At 37.3% G+C, this 18712-nt stretch overlaps 1 protein-coding gene across 7 annotated transcripts in view; it reads left to right on the forward strand.

The window, feature by feature from the left end:
• Positions 1–18712, forward strand: part of cic (Putative transcription factor capicua) — a 99657-nt gene that overhangs the window by 41516 nt on the left and 39429 nt on the right. For all 7 annotated transcript variants that reach the window (XM_083124922.1, XM_083124927.1, XM_083124921.1 and 4 more), the window contains exons 14-18: positions 504–703; positions 3847–4772; positions 5608–5779; positions 15091–15233; positions 16737–16888. In XM_083124922.1, coding sequence (XP_082981048.1) covers positions 504–703; positions 3847–4772; positions 5608–5779; positions 15091–15233; positions 16737–16888 — 1593 coding nt within the window. The remainder of the gene's footprint in view (positions 1–503; positions 704–3846; positions 4773–5607; positions 5780–15090; positions 15234–16736; positions 16889–18712) is intronic.

The following is an 18712-nucleotide window of genomic DNA, read 5'->3' on the forward strand; positions in this document are numbered from 1 at the left end:
TAAATTTACAAACTCAAAGCAATTTCACCTGTTGTGTTTAATAATAAATAAATAAAATAAAACACTCACAAAAATGCCCATGCCCAGGCATCCATGAACTTCAGTAGTGAAAAATCGCTGTTATTAGTATCTTAACAACACACACTATGAATTTTTCAATCTGCACATTCAATAAGAATATTCTCAACACTTAAAATGACATTACGGACATGACACATTGGAGCCCTTGCAGCAAGTGGCCATGTGGGAGACGGCTGTGTCCAATACGTTACCAAGTAGAATAACTTCTTCTCAATGGGAGTGATGATACGATTAACACCATGCACCAATGTGGGCTCAATAGTTCAAAGCTTGTTTCCCATTATTTTATCCCACTCTTTCTGCTAAGTGTCAAGAAGGGAACAATGAAGGTCCTGATAATATTAAATAATGAATATAATATAGTTGTACATTCTTTTGTGTTAATTATATTACTACATATATGTACATATATTTTCTTGTAGGTGATTTGTGAGGATCCTCCAACGACTGAAATTGATCTCAAATGCAAAGAAAAAGTCACGGATTCTGACTCGGAATCTCAAAGTGACGTGGAGCCTCTCATTGAGAACAAAGCATTCCCACAGCAACGCTTTAGTCCAGTGCCAGGGATAAAGCCAAATTCTGGAGAAATAACGTGCAGGCCTAAGCCTATTAAAGCCAGGTAAGCATTCAGAAATATGTTCCATAAAGAAGAAACTCGATCATTTTCCCAGTGAAAATACGAGGGACATTCCAAAACTAAGTTTCGCCATTTTTTTTCATAAGGAAGCTTTATTCCAAACAGAAGAATACAATGTCATAACATTTGGCTATTTTTCGACATAGTTGCCACTGACATTGATACATTTGTCGTACCGTGAAATCAATTTCAAGAAACCCTTTTGGTAAAAATCGGTACCCAGCGATTTAAGGAAGTTCTTCACAGCCTGTTGCACCTCTTCATTGCTTTCGAAGTGACGTCCCGACAGTGCTGACTTCAACACAGGGAAAAGGTGGAAAGAAAAAGACGTTGAAAGAAAACGACGTTTGTTGCAGTCGTGGATGTGGAGGGGCACCCAGATCGGGCTTCATCTTCCACACTCTGCCTTCCTTCATTGAAATTGAACACCAGCGCCCAACCATCTGACGGACATGACGTCGTCTCCATAGATGCTCTGTAGGCATCAATGAATATCTGAAACACTAGTCCCACGTGCCCATTCATAGCGCACATCACGCACTTCCATTTGTGACCACGTTTCCAGCACATGTCTTTCTGCCATACCGGTTTGCACTCGAATCAGCTCGGGCACGTCGGTCTGCTGTTTATCTCTATTCTTTGGCACTGCGCATGTGCCATCACTCTGCTATCGCTCCGCCCGTCGTGAATTCAGGAAAGATTGTCTTTTGTTATGGCAATGTGTTTTCTCACTTTGTAATACAGCTTCCCTGTGGAAAAAAAAATGACGAAACTTACTTTCGGAATGTCCCTCGTACGTGATGTACTCATAAATGCCTAAATGTTGTGTATTGCTTACCACATGACACCTGTAGAAAAGCAAAATTCTGTTTAACCATCTTCAAGTCTTATTGGTAGACAAGAATTATGTTTCTCATTAAATAAATAGAAATAAACTAAGGATTGGGCTGATAAATAAGTTCTCTACTTGTATTGGCTGTTATTAGTTAACAGGCATTTTGGTTTGTCAGTAAAATTGGTAATTTTACTGATTCAGTAGTTTTGGAAATAGTGTACAATTTAGTGTAAAATTCTACTTCTTTTTTCTTTTATTATTATTATTATTATTATTATTATTATTATTATTATTATTATTATTATTATAAAGGTTAGTATGTTGTTTCTTTTTCCAAGGCAAAACTTGTTGCAGTCGCCTGGTAGTTCTTATCTTCTTCATGATTTGATTTTTATTTAGCGTCGTTTTCCTCCCACTTTTGGCTAATCACAATAATGAATATGAGTGATGATGTGATGCAATTGTTAAAGGAACACTCACAAAGAGCACCCATGTCCAGGCCGGGATTCGAACCTGGTACTCCTGGCATCGTCGTGTGCTGTGCTAACCTCTCCACTATGGGGGTCTGCCACTACATCTCTCTGTGAGTCTTGGTCAGTTCATCAAGCATCAATCTTGTGCCACTGCTAGCTTTCTTCAGTTTTTAACTTTCATTCTGCTTTGGTCTTCTACATCTGTTTCCTGTTTTTGTTTCTTACTTTTTTCCTTTTGGTGTTCCTCTAGTCTGGATGCAAATGGTTTCTATTTTGTCATTCTTTTGACTATTTGAACTTCTTCCATTCTTTTTTCTTTCAATATGACCAACCCATGGCCGCGGTGGCTCAGTCGGTAACGCATCTGACTACCATGCTAAAGGTCCCGGGTTCGATCCCCGGCCAGTTCAAATCCGGGAACCTTTCTAATCGTTGGTGCCCACCCAGCGTCGAATGACATGGGTATCTGGGGGAAACACTGGGGTGTAAAGGCAGTCAGGGGCATGATGCTGATCACATCACCCCCACTCACAAGGGGATCCAGAAAGTGTGGGGTGTTACCCCACATCCCCTATACGCCTTCATGGCGTGGTGCTAAACACAGGGGAGCACTTTACATTTTTTACTTTACCTTTATGCTGTACCCTAGGATTTCATTTCTCAAACCATGTTCGTTTATTTTATTAGTGTATCTAGTTCTTTTTTTCTGTATATTCATGTTTATTGACTGAACATCATCATCCTTCGCTGTTTCCTGCCTCTGACTGGGTCGGCATAGATGTCAAGCCTCTCCATTTTTCCTAGTCTTCCACCACTCCTCTCTTTCCACGGTGTTCCAATCTTGTCCTCTTCTCCTAACACTCTCCACTATCTGCTCTTTCCACCAACATCTTGGTCTCCCCCTTGACCTTATATCCACTCCTTGTGCATTGTAAGCTCTTAATGGTAGTCTTTCTGCATCCATCCTCTTCATGTGTCCGAACCATCTAATCTGTGCCTGATCTATCGTGTCCTGAAGCTTCACCACCCCCACTGTCTGTCGGATCTCCTCATTCCTTATTCTCCCATTTCTAGTCTTCCCCAAAATACTCCTTAATAATTACATCTCCACTGCCTGCATCTTCTTTTGTCTCTCTCTGAAATTGTCCAAGTCTCTGCTCCGTACGTAATTATTGGCACGTAGTATGTGTTATATATTACCTTCTTGCATTTCATAGGTACATCCCTGTTCAACACTATCTTCGAATGCTTTGATATAGTCCACCACCCATTTGTCCTCTTCTGTTTACCTTCTCGTCTATTCTTCCACTTCTCTCAATTATGCTTCCTAGATATTTGAAGCTCCCCACTATCCTCAACTCTTCTGTGCCCATCTTTATTCTTGGTTCATTTCTGGCTCTGTTTCTTGTTGTTATTACCACCTCACTCTTTTCTGCACTGAATTTCATTCCTGCTCTTCTGCTTTGGTCCAAATATTTTGCACAAAATTTTGTTCATTCAAAATTAAGGAACTGTTCTTCAATTTTCCTCTTTTTAATATTCATCTGGACGAATTAGCAGTAAAACTAGTGCCCAAAGTGGAGAATGCAGAGGGAAGCAATCCCCCAGTTGGGTAAATGTTCATCCCCCCAGCTAGGATAATTTGCATCTCCCCCTCTTTATCTCTGAACTCCACCAAGCATCCCCCCCCCCCCCCCAGCTACGAATATCCTCTTCAAGCACTAAGTAGGAGGATGTAAGTATAAGCACGTGCAAAGGTACTATATGCATTTACTTTATCAAATTTTGTTGAGTGACAAATTGTTTCTTGCTTTCAGGTTACCTCCCACCAGCATTGACGGAGGAACTAAGTTCCACAATGTGGTTGGAGAGAAAGGAAATGGATTATCCTTTCCATATCACTCGCCCGTGAACCCACTCGGTGTGTCAGGATTTCAGCCTACCGGAGGTGCTTTTAAAACCATGCCTATTTCACCCAAAGTCAAGACACTGTCCGAAACATTTGCCTCTAAAAGCATTAACTTGCCAGCCACATCCACATCCCAGACCGAACGGATGGTCCCAGTTTCCTCGACATGGAGCGGATCGGTCGTTACGGCAGGACAGAACGTCAGCACAACCGCTCAAGTTCATATTTTGAATACAACCGTTGCGCCAAACACTGTCAGCTCATCGTCCATTACTGCTCCCAGTGAAGTTTTGGAAACAAAGACGTACACTGCAAACCTGCACGCTCCGGAAAACGGAAGACAGTGGATCAAATACAATAAATCCCACATGTCCTCGCACGGGAATGACGTAATTTCTTCATCAGGTCGCGAAGCCCCGGCCGTGCTTCGTATCAGCAAGCCGATCACTACGATACCCACCCAAGCACACTTTGAGCAGCAGAAGGCCACCATTCTCCCTAGTTCTCCGTACCAGACTTGTGTCACCCAACCTCTGACTGTGTCCATGACAATTCTGAATCCTACCTGTACCACGATATCTGACTCCATTTCTCAGAGTCACATACAGACAACAGGGACGCAAGCACTGTTTACGAACGTGCTCTTGAAACCCACTTCCACTCAGACAAACTTCTCGAGCATGGCAAAAACTTCCGGAAGTCAAGTGGCTGTTGCACGGGTGGACTTGGATCGGGAAGATTCTGGAAATGAAATCCAATACTACGTTCCAGTTCACAGCGGAAGGGTTCAAAACCTGTACCTGTCGCCCCAAGGCATACAGTTAGCAATTCCAGGTAAATATGATTACTTCTATTTTTGAACAGCAATCAGTAGTGACAGATGCTCTGTATCAGAACACTGCAGGCCATCCACCCTATATCCTCTTGTCCGTGTGTGTGCATTTGCTAAAAAAAATAAGATAAAACCAGCTTTGCAAAAATAAATCTGTACTAATTGGCACATAGCTACAAGCTTAGTTGGAATAACATTAAAATATTGCCTTACTGATGGTCTGTGTTGCAAGGTTTTTCTTTTCTGGGAAGTTTTTTATGAAAGTATGTTTGCTGCTCAACTTGAATGAGTTTTTTCTATGAGGCTCCAATTATGAGAAAAATGCGAAATTTGAATTGTTTTTCCATATTTTTTCCCCAGAAGAAAAAAACTACACTAACGTAATTGTATTCTGCTCTGCACGTGTCCTATTTCTGAAACGAATTGTGTGTGCTGAAACACAATTTAATTATATAGATTAATCTTTACTAGTAAAGAATGCCGGACTCCACGGTGGAGTGGTTAGAACACCACAGTACGCCAGAGGTCCCAGGTTAGAATCCCAACCTGGTCATGGATGCTCTTTATGAGTGTCCTTCCCTTCATCAATTTCATGTGTCATCGCTCATCCTCATCTTCGCAATTAGCCAAAAATGGCATAAAAGCAGAGTAAAAGCAAACAAAATCAAACCAGTCAAGAACGGTTCCATAATCTTACGATTAGGAACATTGTGGGGGAAAAAGGAGAAAAATTCACATGGATTGTAAAATTTGCCCACCGGTTGGCAATACTGTGTAACATACAGAACATGTGCTTGTCAGCATGAAGTGAGTTTAATGTTGGGTTTTGTTTTGCAGGGAATCAAAACCAGGCGGTATCAATTCACCAAACAACGCCAGTGCAGATTCTGTCCTCGTCTGATGCCAAACACATGGAGACCCCGACAGTCATAGTGAGTGCCAGCCAAAGCTCAGGTGCACATCAGTTGGAGCTTCAGTCTTCTGTTACGAATCACACTATGCAGTCAAGGTGAGCTTGTGACTGACCCAAAGATGTTCATTTATTTCATTTATTATTTATTGTTTAATTTTGTGTTTAACATGCATTATGATATTTATGTTGTTATCAATTACTATTTTGTTATGTTCCAAAACGTTGTAGAATTAATAAGATGTATAATTAATTATTGATAATGTGAAATTGCGATGTATAAATTTCTATACATATTTTGAGCATAGCAACTAAAAACAAAAGAAAGTAGTAGATCAATAAGTGAAAAATATATTGAAATTATATATAGTGACGTCCGAGTTTTCTTTGAATTTAACAAACTGTAAATAGATTTGGATAAAGATAAATACTAGGATGTTTCGTTGAAGTGTGTGTGAAAGACTTGCTTCAATAATTTGGCGCCTACAGCCAGGATTGAAAAAAAAAGGACAATCTTCTGATGCGTGGTGAGAAGTTTGCGCAATGGTAGTTATAGACTTTTAAAATTTTATTTTGTCTTCGAGTTTCAATTTGTTTAATATGTTGCGAAGGCAAAATTGGCGACCCTAAATATTTTATTTATGTTTATTATTATTCTGTGCAATCATGGCAGATAAATCTAAGGAAACGAAGCCTAGACATTCACGTAGGCTAAAATCTAATGTTGCATATGAAGGAACCTACTTAAATAGTAGTAATTCTCACGATGGTGATATTTGTGATGTACAGTCATGTAAGATTGAAGGAGTGACGTGTTGTGATAACTTCAATAATGACCTGAGGTATGTGCAATGTTTTGATTGCCGTCCGTGGTATCATATTTCATGTTTGAAGCTTTCCGTCACACATTGGACAATTTATTCCACCACTAAGGAAAAATACTGTTGTAACAAATGTGATTCCAGTTACGATCCTTACCAATTGCTGGTGTATTTGGAAAGTATAAATCCTAATTTAAATGACATACTAAACAGCATTAGAAGCATACAATTAGCTGTTGTAAGTTCTAATCAGGAACTTAAGACTCAGTTTGAACAGTCTAATCAGGAATTTAAACAGTCTAATCAAGAACTCAAACAGTCTAATCAGGAACTTAAGGCTCAGTTTGAACAGTCTAATCAGGAAATTAAGACTCAGTTTGAACAGTCTAATCAGGAACTTAAGACTCAGTTTGAACAGTCTAATCAGGAACTTAAGACTCAGTTTGAACAGTCTAATCAGGAACTTGAACAGTCTAATCAGGAACTTAAACAGTCTAATCAGGAACTTAAGACTCAGTTTGAACAGTCTAATCAGGAATTTAAACAGTCTAATCAAGGACTCAAACAGTCTAATCAGGAACTTAGATCAGAATTAAATCTGTCTAATGAAAATATTCAGGTTAAACTTGACGTTATATCTTTAAAACAAGCTGAATTATCTAGTGCACATACACAGTTATCTTCACAGCTTGATGTCAAATTTGAAGCTGTTAATCATGATATTAGTCATGTTAACAATCGGCTCAATATTTTAATGTCTGAATTTAAGGACAAAATAGATTCGGTTAGTACAGCGTGTTTACAATCAACTACACGTCTTGAATCTGTATTTGATAATAAATGTCGTAATGTTGATGTCAAACTATCTGAATTTGAAAATGTGCAATTATCATTGAAAGAACACGTTCTTGATTATGACCAACGTTTAGATAATCTCAATTCAAATTGCAATGACTGCTCTGCTAATATAGTTGGTTTGGTTTGAGTTGCTGTTTTAAGTCCACTTTATGCACAGTAAGGCTAATCGGGACTGGACCTACAGTTTAAAGTGGAATCCGAACCACTTGTGCCTCCACCGGGTATCGAACCCGGGACCCCTTGATTACAAGGCAATGACGCTACCACTGCGCCATGGGGGAGGCCCTGCTAATATAGTTGATCTTATATCTAGAGTCACTATTTTAGAAAGTAAAAGCAATGTTAATGCTGATGTACATAAGCATATTTCTCATTGTACAGAAAAGTTCCAACAGTTTAATTCCCATATTGAAGGTATAGAACAAAATATCAAAAAGCTTCAAACTGATGGCAAGGATTTAACAGTCAAAGATAATTATAACGATAATGATGAAGGTAGCGTAGCCCTTGCACATAATTCCTCTGCTCGTAATTCTGTTGTTACAAATAGTAATAGTAGAACAAAATCAATTGTTGTGGATAATACAGAATCAAATACATGTCGGAATGGAAGAACCCAGTGTGATATTGAACTCAGTACTTCGTCTAGTGATGTATCAGAAGATTCTTCTAAGAAAGTTTCCGGTAAGAAGAATGTTACTAACACGTGCTCGTAAACATGTCCGTTGGAAGCACAAGTATAATAAATCTGTAAGATCTAGCTCTGACGAAACTTCCGTAAAGAAATTCCGAAGTGACGACGCAGAAGGTCTATTCCCAAAACGAGAGTTAGGTGCTGAGAAATATAACTACACTGATGCTTGCTATCAACTGTTTGGTACAAATGCACATCTTACTTCTAATTCTGTGTTTACTAAGAATAATGACAATGTTAGTAATGTACATAATAATCCACATTGTCATCTGGATCAAAGCGTTAAGTCTCCTTGTATGTGGTGTGATTTTAACCCACAAATATGAGAACCTAACCCACAAAATGATTGTGTTAGTAATATTTATCGTGATGCAAGTGTACCATGTTCAGTTTCGAACAATCACGATGATCATCAGTCTGTAAATGGTTCTAGATTGCATAATTATGGTAACACAGGGTTAAACGGAGCAAATCATATTTGTTATAATCAGCCGTATAGTTCGAGGGGAAGAAGTGATCATCCTATAAATAGAAATACATGCAATGGAGAAGGATATGCAAGAAGTGGACTTTAAAATTAAGTGAATTATCTCAATTGCCTAAGTTCTCGGGAAAGATAGAGCAACAATCAGCGAGAGAATATATTCAACAGCTGGATAACATATTAAATGTTGTAGGAGTGCCAACAGATATGAAACTGCAAAGTATTCAACAATGCTTCATTGGGAGAGCTGGTTATTGGTTTCGGACTCATAAATATTATTTTAATTCTTTTGATCAGTTTGTACAAGAATTCATTAATCAGTTTGCTTCTTCGGAAGTTATCCAATCACAACTCTCCGTATTGAGGAATCGCAAATACGATCCCAGTGTACATGGCAGTTTAGAGACTTTTGCTTTAAAAACTCACTCTAGTTATTGTAATTTGGTTGAAAATCCTCAAGATATAGATGTTGTGCAGTTAATACTTAGCCAATTACCTGATAATATTGCCAATCACATTACTTGTCACGAAATTCGTTCAGTAGATCAACTGACTAGCATGTTAAGAAGATTAGATGTAATAAAATTTAGTAGAAAGGGGCTTGTTGTTCTTCCTAATGAAGACAACGAACGTGAAAATATTCCAAAGATTTTTAAGAACTCGGAACAAAATAGAGGCAAGTTAAATGTGCGGCAAGTTAACGTTCGACGTTCGAAGACCACTAGTGTTTGTACTCAGACTCCAACTAGTAGTGAGTTAGAAGCCGATTCTGTTATCAATCAAGGTTACGAAAATAGGCAGGGAGACAATCTTCGAGGTCGATATTTCAACAATTTTAGGCGAACCTCTAATATTTATGGACATCATGGAAATTTTACTGCACGAAACAATTATAATAGCTTCAGATCTAGAAACGGAGGACAATTCCGAAATAATTACAGGCAAAATAATTCTCGTTCACCTACAGGACAATTTAATGATGAAAATGTGCTCAATCAATCGCGATTCTATTACATGAATGAAAATCGCAGTGCTAATAATAATACAATACCATATCAGCGTTTTCCTGCAAATTCAAATTCATTACATTCTCAACCTGAAGCAGCAGGTTTAGTATCACAAACTAATTCTGATTCTACAAGAATGGCAAATCGCGAACAAAATACTTCGCAAATAAATCAAGTACAAGGTTCTTTACCTTTAACACAAGTTCCCGTGAGATGTTAAATTAAAAGGTTGAGATGATTTACTTCAAGCAAGTTTTTTTTGTACAAGGGCAAACTTTTGCTTAAAATGACATCAAGAAATGTATTTATTAATTATTTTCACTTTAATTCAAAGAAAGGTGGAATATTTTAATCTATGCATATTCAATGTAACTGATGATGTTGGAACTTCTTCCTATTGCTACTGATGTGCTAAAATACGAGAATTGTTGCTGCATGCAAGTAAGAATGTGAATGTACATTCTGTTTCTGCGCAATATTGTTTAAGAATTTGTTCAGAGAATAATATACTCTGCATTTAAATAATTGATTTATGCCAATGTATTGTATCTAGTAGGAATGAGAAATGGAATTATCCACTAGATTACATATGGTTATATTTTATTTGAGAATTGATGTGTCTACAAAGTACATGAATAAATGTAGACAATACTTTTATGAAAGGCCATGGATGCCTGGACGATGCGATGATTATCATCATCTAACAAGTTTATATGCGCGCAAATAGTATGATATTTGAAGAAACAGTCGCAGCATGCATTATATTATTATTTGCAACTCAATTGACAACTTGATGTATTCGTTCAAGGAAATAAGTAATCATGTAGCTATATATGAATAATTACGGAGTTTCCAACTAAGATAGTGATTTGGAAGATATAGAAGAAGGAATGAACTAAGTGTATGTTTTGCATTTCTTGATTGTCGTGTAAGTTACATCTATAAATTGCGATTGCTGAAGAAATTATCCAAGATTCAGTGAAGAAGTGAAGTAAGAAGGTTTGAAGATTTTGAGAGAGACATCGGATAATGAGAAGCTATAAATACAATTTCAGATGTAATAATTTATTACTTACGTGAAATATAGAAGATTTCGTACTTCCGCGTTGCACAATTTAATAGTTCACTCCTATTAATTTCGAAGATCCACTGTCTTCATTCACAAAAGGGTACGGCGTTGCACAATTTAATAGTTCAATCCTATTAATTTCGAAGATCCACTGTCTTCATTCACAAAAGGGTACGGCGTCAAACGCCGTGGATCTTCGAAATTAATAGGATTGAACTATTAAATTGTGCAACGCGGAAGTACGAAATCTTCTATATTTCACGTAAGTAATTTTAAACCGCGTTTACCGCAACCACCATGAGTAATAATTTATGTTCATGATTGTTCCCATTCAAGAATATTGTCTTTAGTTTAATGTACTGAATGCATGCAACTAAAACAAAATGAAGAATATGTCAGTCAAGTTTGATTCACGGAGATCATAGTGAACTGAATTAATATTGTTTGAAAAAAAAAATATGTTGTAATTTAAAAATGCAATGTTCACAAGTTTGTAACTAAATGTAAAATTTTCGATATTTACAGAACTTAAATAAGTCGAAAATTTTCACCCGGAAGGGGTGCGTATTGTGACTGACCCAAAGATGTTCATTTATTATTTATTGTTTAATTTTGTGTTTAACATGCATTATGATATTTATGTTGTTATCAATTACTATTTTGTTATGTTCCAAAACGTTGTAGAATTAATAAGATGTATAATTAATTATTGATAATGTGAAATTGCGATGTATAAATTTCTATAATATTTTGAGCATAGCAACTAAAAACAAAAGAAAGTAGTAGATCAATAAGTGAAAAATATATTGAAATTATATATAGTGACATCCGAGTTTTCTTTGAATTTAACAAACTGTAAATAGATTTGGATAAAGATAAATACTAGGATGTTTCGTTGAAGTGTGTGTGAAAGACTTGCTTCAAGCTTCATGCTGGAATCTTTCCTTCTCCCTTTGTATTGCTTATCAGATTACAACAGCAATTCTGGCGGGTTAAAGTTTTCTTGGTTGTACACACTGATTGAAAATATTTATTAATAATGTATAATTAACACCTGATGGGCAGATTAATTATTACTGTTATTGATATAGGCATATTGGTTTATCGGTAAAATTAATTATTATTATGTCCATACAATATACATATAAATAACTTTTAAATTAGTTAAATATCATGGAATTTTTGTTATGTTTGAATAAACATGTAAACATATAATTCATACATCCTGCATGGTACACCCTGGACTGCATTTTGCAGATGAACGAGTCTCTGGCGACTGGCCCCGCAGCCAGTATATTTTTTTGTGTTGTCCTGTGTTTTGTCCTTGTGTGTGCTAAGTGCCTCTTTACAGCCTCAGCTTTTAACCGAAGTCAGAATATTTTAATACAAGGTAACCAAAAAAGTTCTTGCCGTTCTAGAGCAGTGATAAACAAAGAACAATACAGTGGACGGTACGGTACGTACCTTTAGGTTTCGAAGTAATCTCCATCAGCATCCAACACCTTTTGCCAACGTTCCTGCAGCTGCACAATACCCTGGTGATAAAACTCGGCGGCTTGGATGCAAAGAAGTCCGTGAGTGCATTCCGCAGGTCTCCCTCATTTGCGAAGGATCTCCCACGGATGTATTTGTCGAGGGAATGAAACAGGTGGTAATCTGTTGGTGCAAGGTCTGGTGAATACGGTGGATGGCACAGTGTCTCCCAGCCAAGTTGCTGAAGGGTCTCCCGGGTCCTCTTTGCCACATGTGGCTTGGCATTGTCATGCAGGAACAGCACACCCTTGCAATTCACCAATGCCGGCTCCTTCTGCCCCAGTGCACGGTGCACCCTTTGCAGCTGCTGAGAGTAGAGGTCAGCAGTGATGGTCTGACCAGGTGGAAGGAGCTCGTAATGCACCACTTGCCGACAATTCCACCAACAGAGAGCATAACCTTTCGTGGGTGCAGAGGTGGTCTTGAGGTGTGAGGAACAGGGTCACGTGGCGACAACCAATGTCTGGTACGCTTGGGAGTGTTATAGAGGACCCACTTTTCGTCACCAGTGAGCAAGCAATCAAATATGGGTGTGTTCAGGTGCCGAGTGAGCAAGGACAAACAGGCTGTCACTCGTTGTTCCTTGTTGGCTGCCGACAATGTGCGGGATACCCACTTGCTTAACTTGTATGACTTCCCTATCCCATGCAGGTGCAGTCTGACTGTTTCAGCGGAAACATGGAATCTTTCTGCAAGTTCATCACACGTTAGACCACTGTCCTCCTCGATGGCTGCTTTCAGGGCCTCGTCATCCAACACATGTGGTCGTCCACTGTGAGGTTCATCCGAAAGTCTCATCTCCCAAATGGAATTTCTGGAACCAATGCCTGGCAGTGCGTTCGTTCACGGCATTCTCCCCAAATGCCTTGCAAATGCAGCGACTTGATGCGGCAGCTGACAGGCCCAGTTTAAAGTCATACAACAAACACACGCGAACAAGCTGCTTTGATACCTCCATTTCTCTTCGACACTGGACGAGCTATGACTGCTGTGTGTGTGCAACGTGCCCGTATTACTGACAGTTGATGGTCAGACTAACTCCCGATCGCTTGGCAGGCATGTGTGACATTTTGTTTGCTCTCTGTGAGTGCATGATTAATGGGACGTCAAAAACTGCAAGAACTTTTTGGTTACCTTGTATTTTATTTACAACAGGATGTTACAGTTAGTTATTTTTGTTCTGCTAAGGGGCTGGACCACATATTAAGTGACGGGTGCAAAATAGCCTTAAGTGCTGATGCACCCAAAATTTTAAATTGAAATTTAAAAAAAAATCATACGTCCTGCTTTTGTAAACTAAATGTCTGAATGTGCAGTTTCTTTATCAAAGCAAAACTCATTGCATCCACCTAATTAAAGATATTAATGAACTATTCATGTTTTGCTACACCAATTACACAAAGTAAATTTTTCTATTCTAATGAAACATTCCTTACGTTCAATAATGTGAAATGCAAGGTAGTAAAGCATATGAGATTCTGCGTATTCATAGTATCTGACACACAACCACAATTTCTAATGAAAATACTATATTTACCAGCATACACATTTTTGAGGAGAAAGCTTTATCACTGAATACTATAATTAATTTACAGTATTTCAAATATAAAGTAATGTGTAGGTCTACTTTCATAAATAACTTACCTAATCTAACTAGGAAAGAATATATTTAAATCTTCATCAAAACTCAGACATTCATGTCCAGAGCTAAATGAAGAGTGACTTGAAACCTCTTCTAGATCAGAATCTGATTCCCCTTAAACTAAATACTGAATATCTAAAACTGAATATCAGCGTATAAGATGCATCCTGTTTTTCAGACCTATTTGGGGAGAAGTGTAGCTTATGTGCTGCCAAATATGCTAATTAAAAATTGAATATATTATCTAAGCTCATGAGGTTCACAACTTTTTGCAATCATCACAGAGCACCACAGTGCTGTATCGATATCAAAAAGATTTGGTTCAAATTTGCTTGCCGATAGCAGTCAATATTATTGCATAGTACACGTATCCTTGGAAATGTTCTTGTATGTATGTACGTATCAAACAAGAATAATTGTGTGATGAAGAGAGAAATTGTTCTCTCACAACGTTACATCTTAAAATTGTGTTTATATGCTTGTAAGAACCATAAACTACAAGAGAAATTATTCTTGGAATTGTGCAAAATATGTAGTTTTAATTAATTCGAGGCCTATATGATAAGGCAGAAGAGTAGATTTGTCTATTTCTAAATTGTTGCACTTCTACCTCTATAGGTTAACCACAACATTGACGATAATTGATGAACTAAAGAAATATATGATAGAACAAACATTGTTCATACCTTGCCTTGATCACATTGCCCAAGTTTTCACCATAGAAGAATAATGACAATTTTCTTGATAGTAGGGAAAGGACTCATATAATGACAGGGGATCATTTCAAATCATGGCATTTTGAAGCTACAGCCATCTGAAGTTGAAGTTTGTGAAAAAAGGGGGGTTAAAAATACACTTTTTTCCCCTAAATTCTGGTAATTTCTTATGACATTCTAATGATTACAATTGTATATATATGCACACTCACGTAAACAGTGAAGTCAGGGGTCCACTCACGTATACAGTGAAGTCAGGGGTATGTCATAATAAAATGGATATGTACAGGTAGCTAATGTCAAATAGAAGTTACAATATATCTGACATAGACAAGATCATACACCAAGATCTAGTCAATGTTGCCAATACCAAGTTCTAGCTTCATTCTTCGTTTGGTGTAATGCCAGGATTCGATATTTAAAATTTGAACAGGTCCAAGTTTTCATCAACATTCCATACATTATGCATGTCATTATGTTTGTTATGAAATTTCATTATTCCATCATGAATGGCTTAGTTGCTTCAGAATAAAATTATTCATGTAGTACGTGGTTTATTCTAACCTATGTGAATTTATACTTGCAGTACTTACCACAGAGAGGATGAGACGTCAGGTAGAAATATCCAGCAAATGAAATCAAATACTAATTCAAGTCATGTAAATTCTTTTCGGGGAGACATTCTGAGCCCTGGAAGAACACCAAGTGAGGGTATGCAGTATTATACGAGTGAGTATTATATGAGATTGCTAAAAAAAAAAAGGTGGGGCTCTGATCTGCAATATCACGTTATATCTGTTCTTCTTAAAGGTTCGCATAACCACTTTTTATAGATGCAAAATAATCTAACACAGTTATTTTTAGTGTTTTTTATTGATTTTATCTGCAATGTTTTGTTCTGGTTTCCCAGAACTTCTTCAAGCTACACTAAGATATACACATACAAAAACACATCCTCACATGGCTAATTTCTCTACACTTCTAAGGAATGTGTCCTCATTTCCTCCTAGGTAAACTGGTTTTTCCTTGCAGGTGTCATGGCTGGCTGTTTCTCCCCCTCCCCTCCATCCTGTAAGGAGGGAAGAGAAAATAGAGAGAAAAGTGGCAGAAACAAAGCACATATGCATAAACAAAAACGAAGGGGAAATTGGAATGAAATGGGTGGAACTGATAAAAAAAAAAGCATGTGGAAAGTAAGTTGGTTAAGTTTCCTGAGCCACCTTCAATTTTCTGCACAAAAGTGGAAGATTTTAACTTCCCAGATGAGTTAAAGGAGAAAGGGAAGGTCAGTGCCACCAGGAGGAGGGGAGGGAAGACAAGAAGAGTAGGTTACAGGATGGAGGGGGAGAAACAGCCAGCCAGAACACCTACAAGGAAAAACCCGTTTACCTAAAAGGAAATGAGAACACATTCCTTAGAAGTGTAGAGAGACTAGCCATGTGAGGATGTGTTTTTGTATGTGTATATCTTAGTGTAGCTTGAAGAAGTTCTGGGAAACCAGAACGAAACATTGCAGATAAAATAAAATACAAACCACTAAAAATAATTGTGTTAAGATTATTTTGCATCTCAGAACCAAATTTCCATTATAATAGCAAATTCATATACCACACCAAAAAAATGTTTTGTGTGCCTCTTTGCAAATAGAACAAAAGAAAAAGTCCTGTCTTTTTTAATGAGTAAAAATGAAAATACTTTTATTTGTTTATTTATGGTGCTCAGCTAATACAATGCACATTTTCTTTTACATCTGCTAACATATATCATTCACCTTTCAGTGGCATATTGTGAAAATTTGACATGGCTTACCACAACAATTCTTATTGTACATATTTATTATATATTTATTAAATATAATAGATATAAAACACCAGTGCATGCATGTAAGTAAAACTCTATCAGAAGTCTGATACCTTCAAATTTTGCAGCAATTTCTATATATATGAAAATTGGTTGGTTTACTGCCAGTAAACAAGATAACATGAGAGACTGTGCCACTGTTAATTATATATATATATGTACATATATTAGAACATTGTACTTACTATACCAGTATAGAAGAGTATTTGTATCTTCAGATTCACTTATGTACTTATTGGATTTTTATTTGCTTAATTCATGCTTCATAAAATGTAGAAAATGTAAGGTATTGGTTTCTATCCAGAACACATAATAATTGCACATCAATTTGGTTATTCTTGCATCTAAAACATTTTCAATTAATTTTTGAAGATCAACCCAATCAGAAGACTGAAATTTCAAATGAACAAGAGAAGCTGCATGTGATGAAGTCTTCAGCCGGTGCTGAGAAGTCTGAGGTTTTCCATCAGAGTGACGTGTCGGACAATACTGGAGGCAGAGACACAGAACAATCAGCTCAGGGTGTAAGTATTTTCCTTACTCCAAAATATTTAAATGTTTACATTTATGCATTTTAATTGTATGCAACTCACTGCAAGCTTTTTATGGGTTTCAGACACACATCTAATTAAGTGACGAAGGATGAAAAGATTCTCTCGGGCTCTCGACAAGGTGAGTTGTGGAAAACATTCCAAGCTTTAAGAGCTGATGTCACTCTCATCTTCAGGGTAAAAGTCTACTAAGATGAGAGTGACATTAGCTCTCGAAAGCTTGGAAGCTTTTCCACAACTCACCATATCGATAGCTCGAGAGAATCTTTTCAACACATCAAATTATTGTTAGGGAACTCAATTTTTGGTAATGTTTTCTCACTTTTCTCACTTTTTGGTGGCCCTTTTTTCAGCACTTGGAAGTAACAAAGTAACAAGTACCAGTTACTTTTCTGTGCGTTCAACTAGAACTGAATTGATATCACTTTGAAGTGAAGCTGATTCCAGATATTATTAGAATAATGAAATCAAGAAGACTTAGGTGGGCAGGCCAATGTAACATGAATGGGAGAGGAAAGAAGAGTTTACTGGATTCTTGTTGGGAAACCTGATGGTAAGAGACCTGTAGGAAAGCCAAGATGAAGATGGAGGGATAATGTTGAGATGAACCTAAAGGAAATTGGTAGGGATGGTAAAGATTGGACTGATCTTGCCCAGGATAGGGACAGATGGAAGGCTTGTGTTGCTGCAGCCATGAACCTTCGGGTTTAAGAAAGCTAGAGAGTTATGGCATCGGGTTTAAGAAAGCTATACTCTGGTGCAACCTATCTTGACAGTGACGTAGTAACAGCATTGCATACTTCCATCGTTAATACTTTCACTGTCTGCACTAAGAAAAAAGACAAACAAGGGAAAGAATTTCAATAGTTTGAAATGCAAGGGAAGGAAGTCCAACATGTCGCAATGCGAGATTTCTTTTAGAATGGAATCATGTAAAATAAAGAGCAATTAAAACGAGCACGATGTATAAGTACTAGAAAATGAACGGAATCGGATAATGAATACGAGATGGCAACACGCCTTTGAACGGAAAGTTCACGAGGCTTGAGCACAAAAATGTAGTTCCTTAATGAAAACATGTTACAGCGTATACAGAGCATATAAATGTGTTAAACATATTAGATACTTAAAAACTTGTTGAAATGTAGAGTATTCGGCACGATTATTTTGTTACAAGTCAAAGTTAAAATTATATATATTACTCAGCAAAGAAGAAAAAACCCCCGGAAAATATGCGAACTAAAATCCACCCCCACTTGTTTCTGTTGCGGTGAAAGGTAGCAGACGAGAATATGGGGGAAATTCTTCTTTTCCTCTGCACTCAAATGGCACGCTGTTGCCACGATGCCTCACAGCTGTTCTCTGACAGATGAAATTCTGGCGGACCTGCGGCAAAATGCGACGTTCAGTGGTTGAAGAAGTATGGATGGCGTTCGTGACGATTCCCGATTTAAATAATTAATGACTAGGGAACGGAACTTTATGTGCTAAAAAACTCAGAAATATTTATTTTTTATGTGTCATAAATGTTGAAAATATGTGATAAAAACAGGAAAATATGTGACAAAAATAAAAACATTTGGTAACAAAAACAAAATATAACATGCATTTTAAACACCTCAAATCAGTTTCTAAATGATTACCTCTTAGCGAGCTATTTTTTGGAATAGTTGCAGTGGATCACCATAGTTTTTTCTTCCAAATTCTCCATTGTAAATCTGTGACGATTATCTCTAAAAAGCATCTTATATTGTGAGAAAGATCGCTCCACGTCACAAGAAAAAATTCTTGCATATT

The sequence above is a fragment of the Lepisma saccharinum genome, chromosome 7 (assembly GCF_977018435.1).
Source record: "Lepisma saccharinum chromosome 7, izLepSacc3.1, whole genome shotgun sequence".
Taxonomy (NCBI): Eukaryota; Metazoa; Arthropoda; class Insecta; order Zygentoma; family Lepismatidae; genus Lepisma; species Lepisma saccharinum.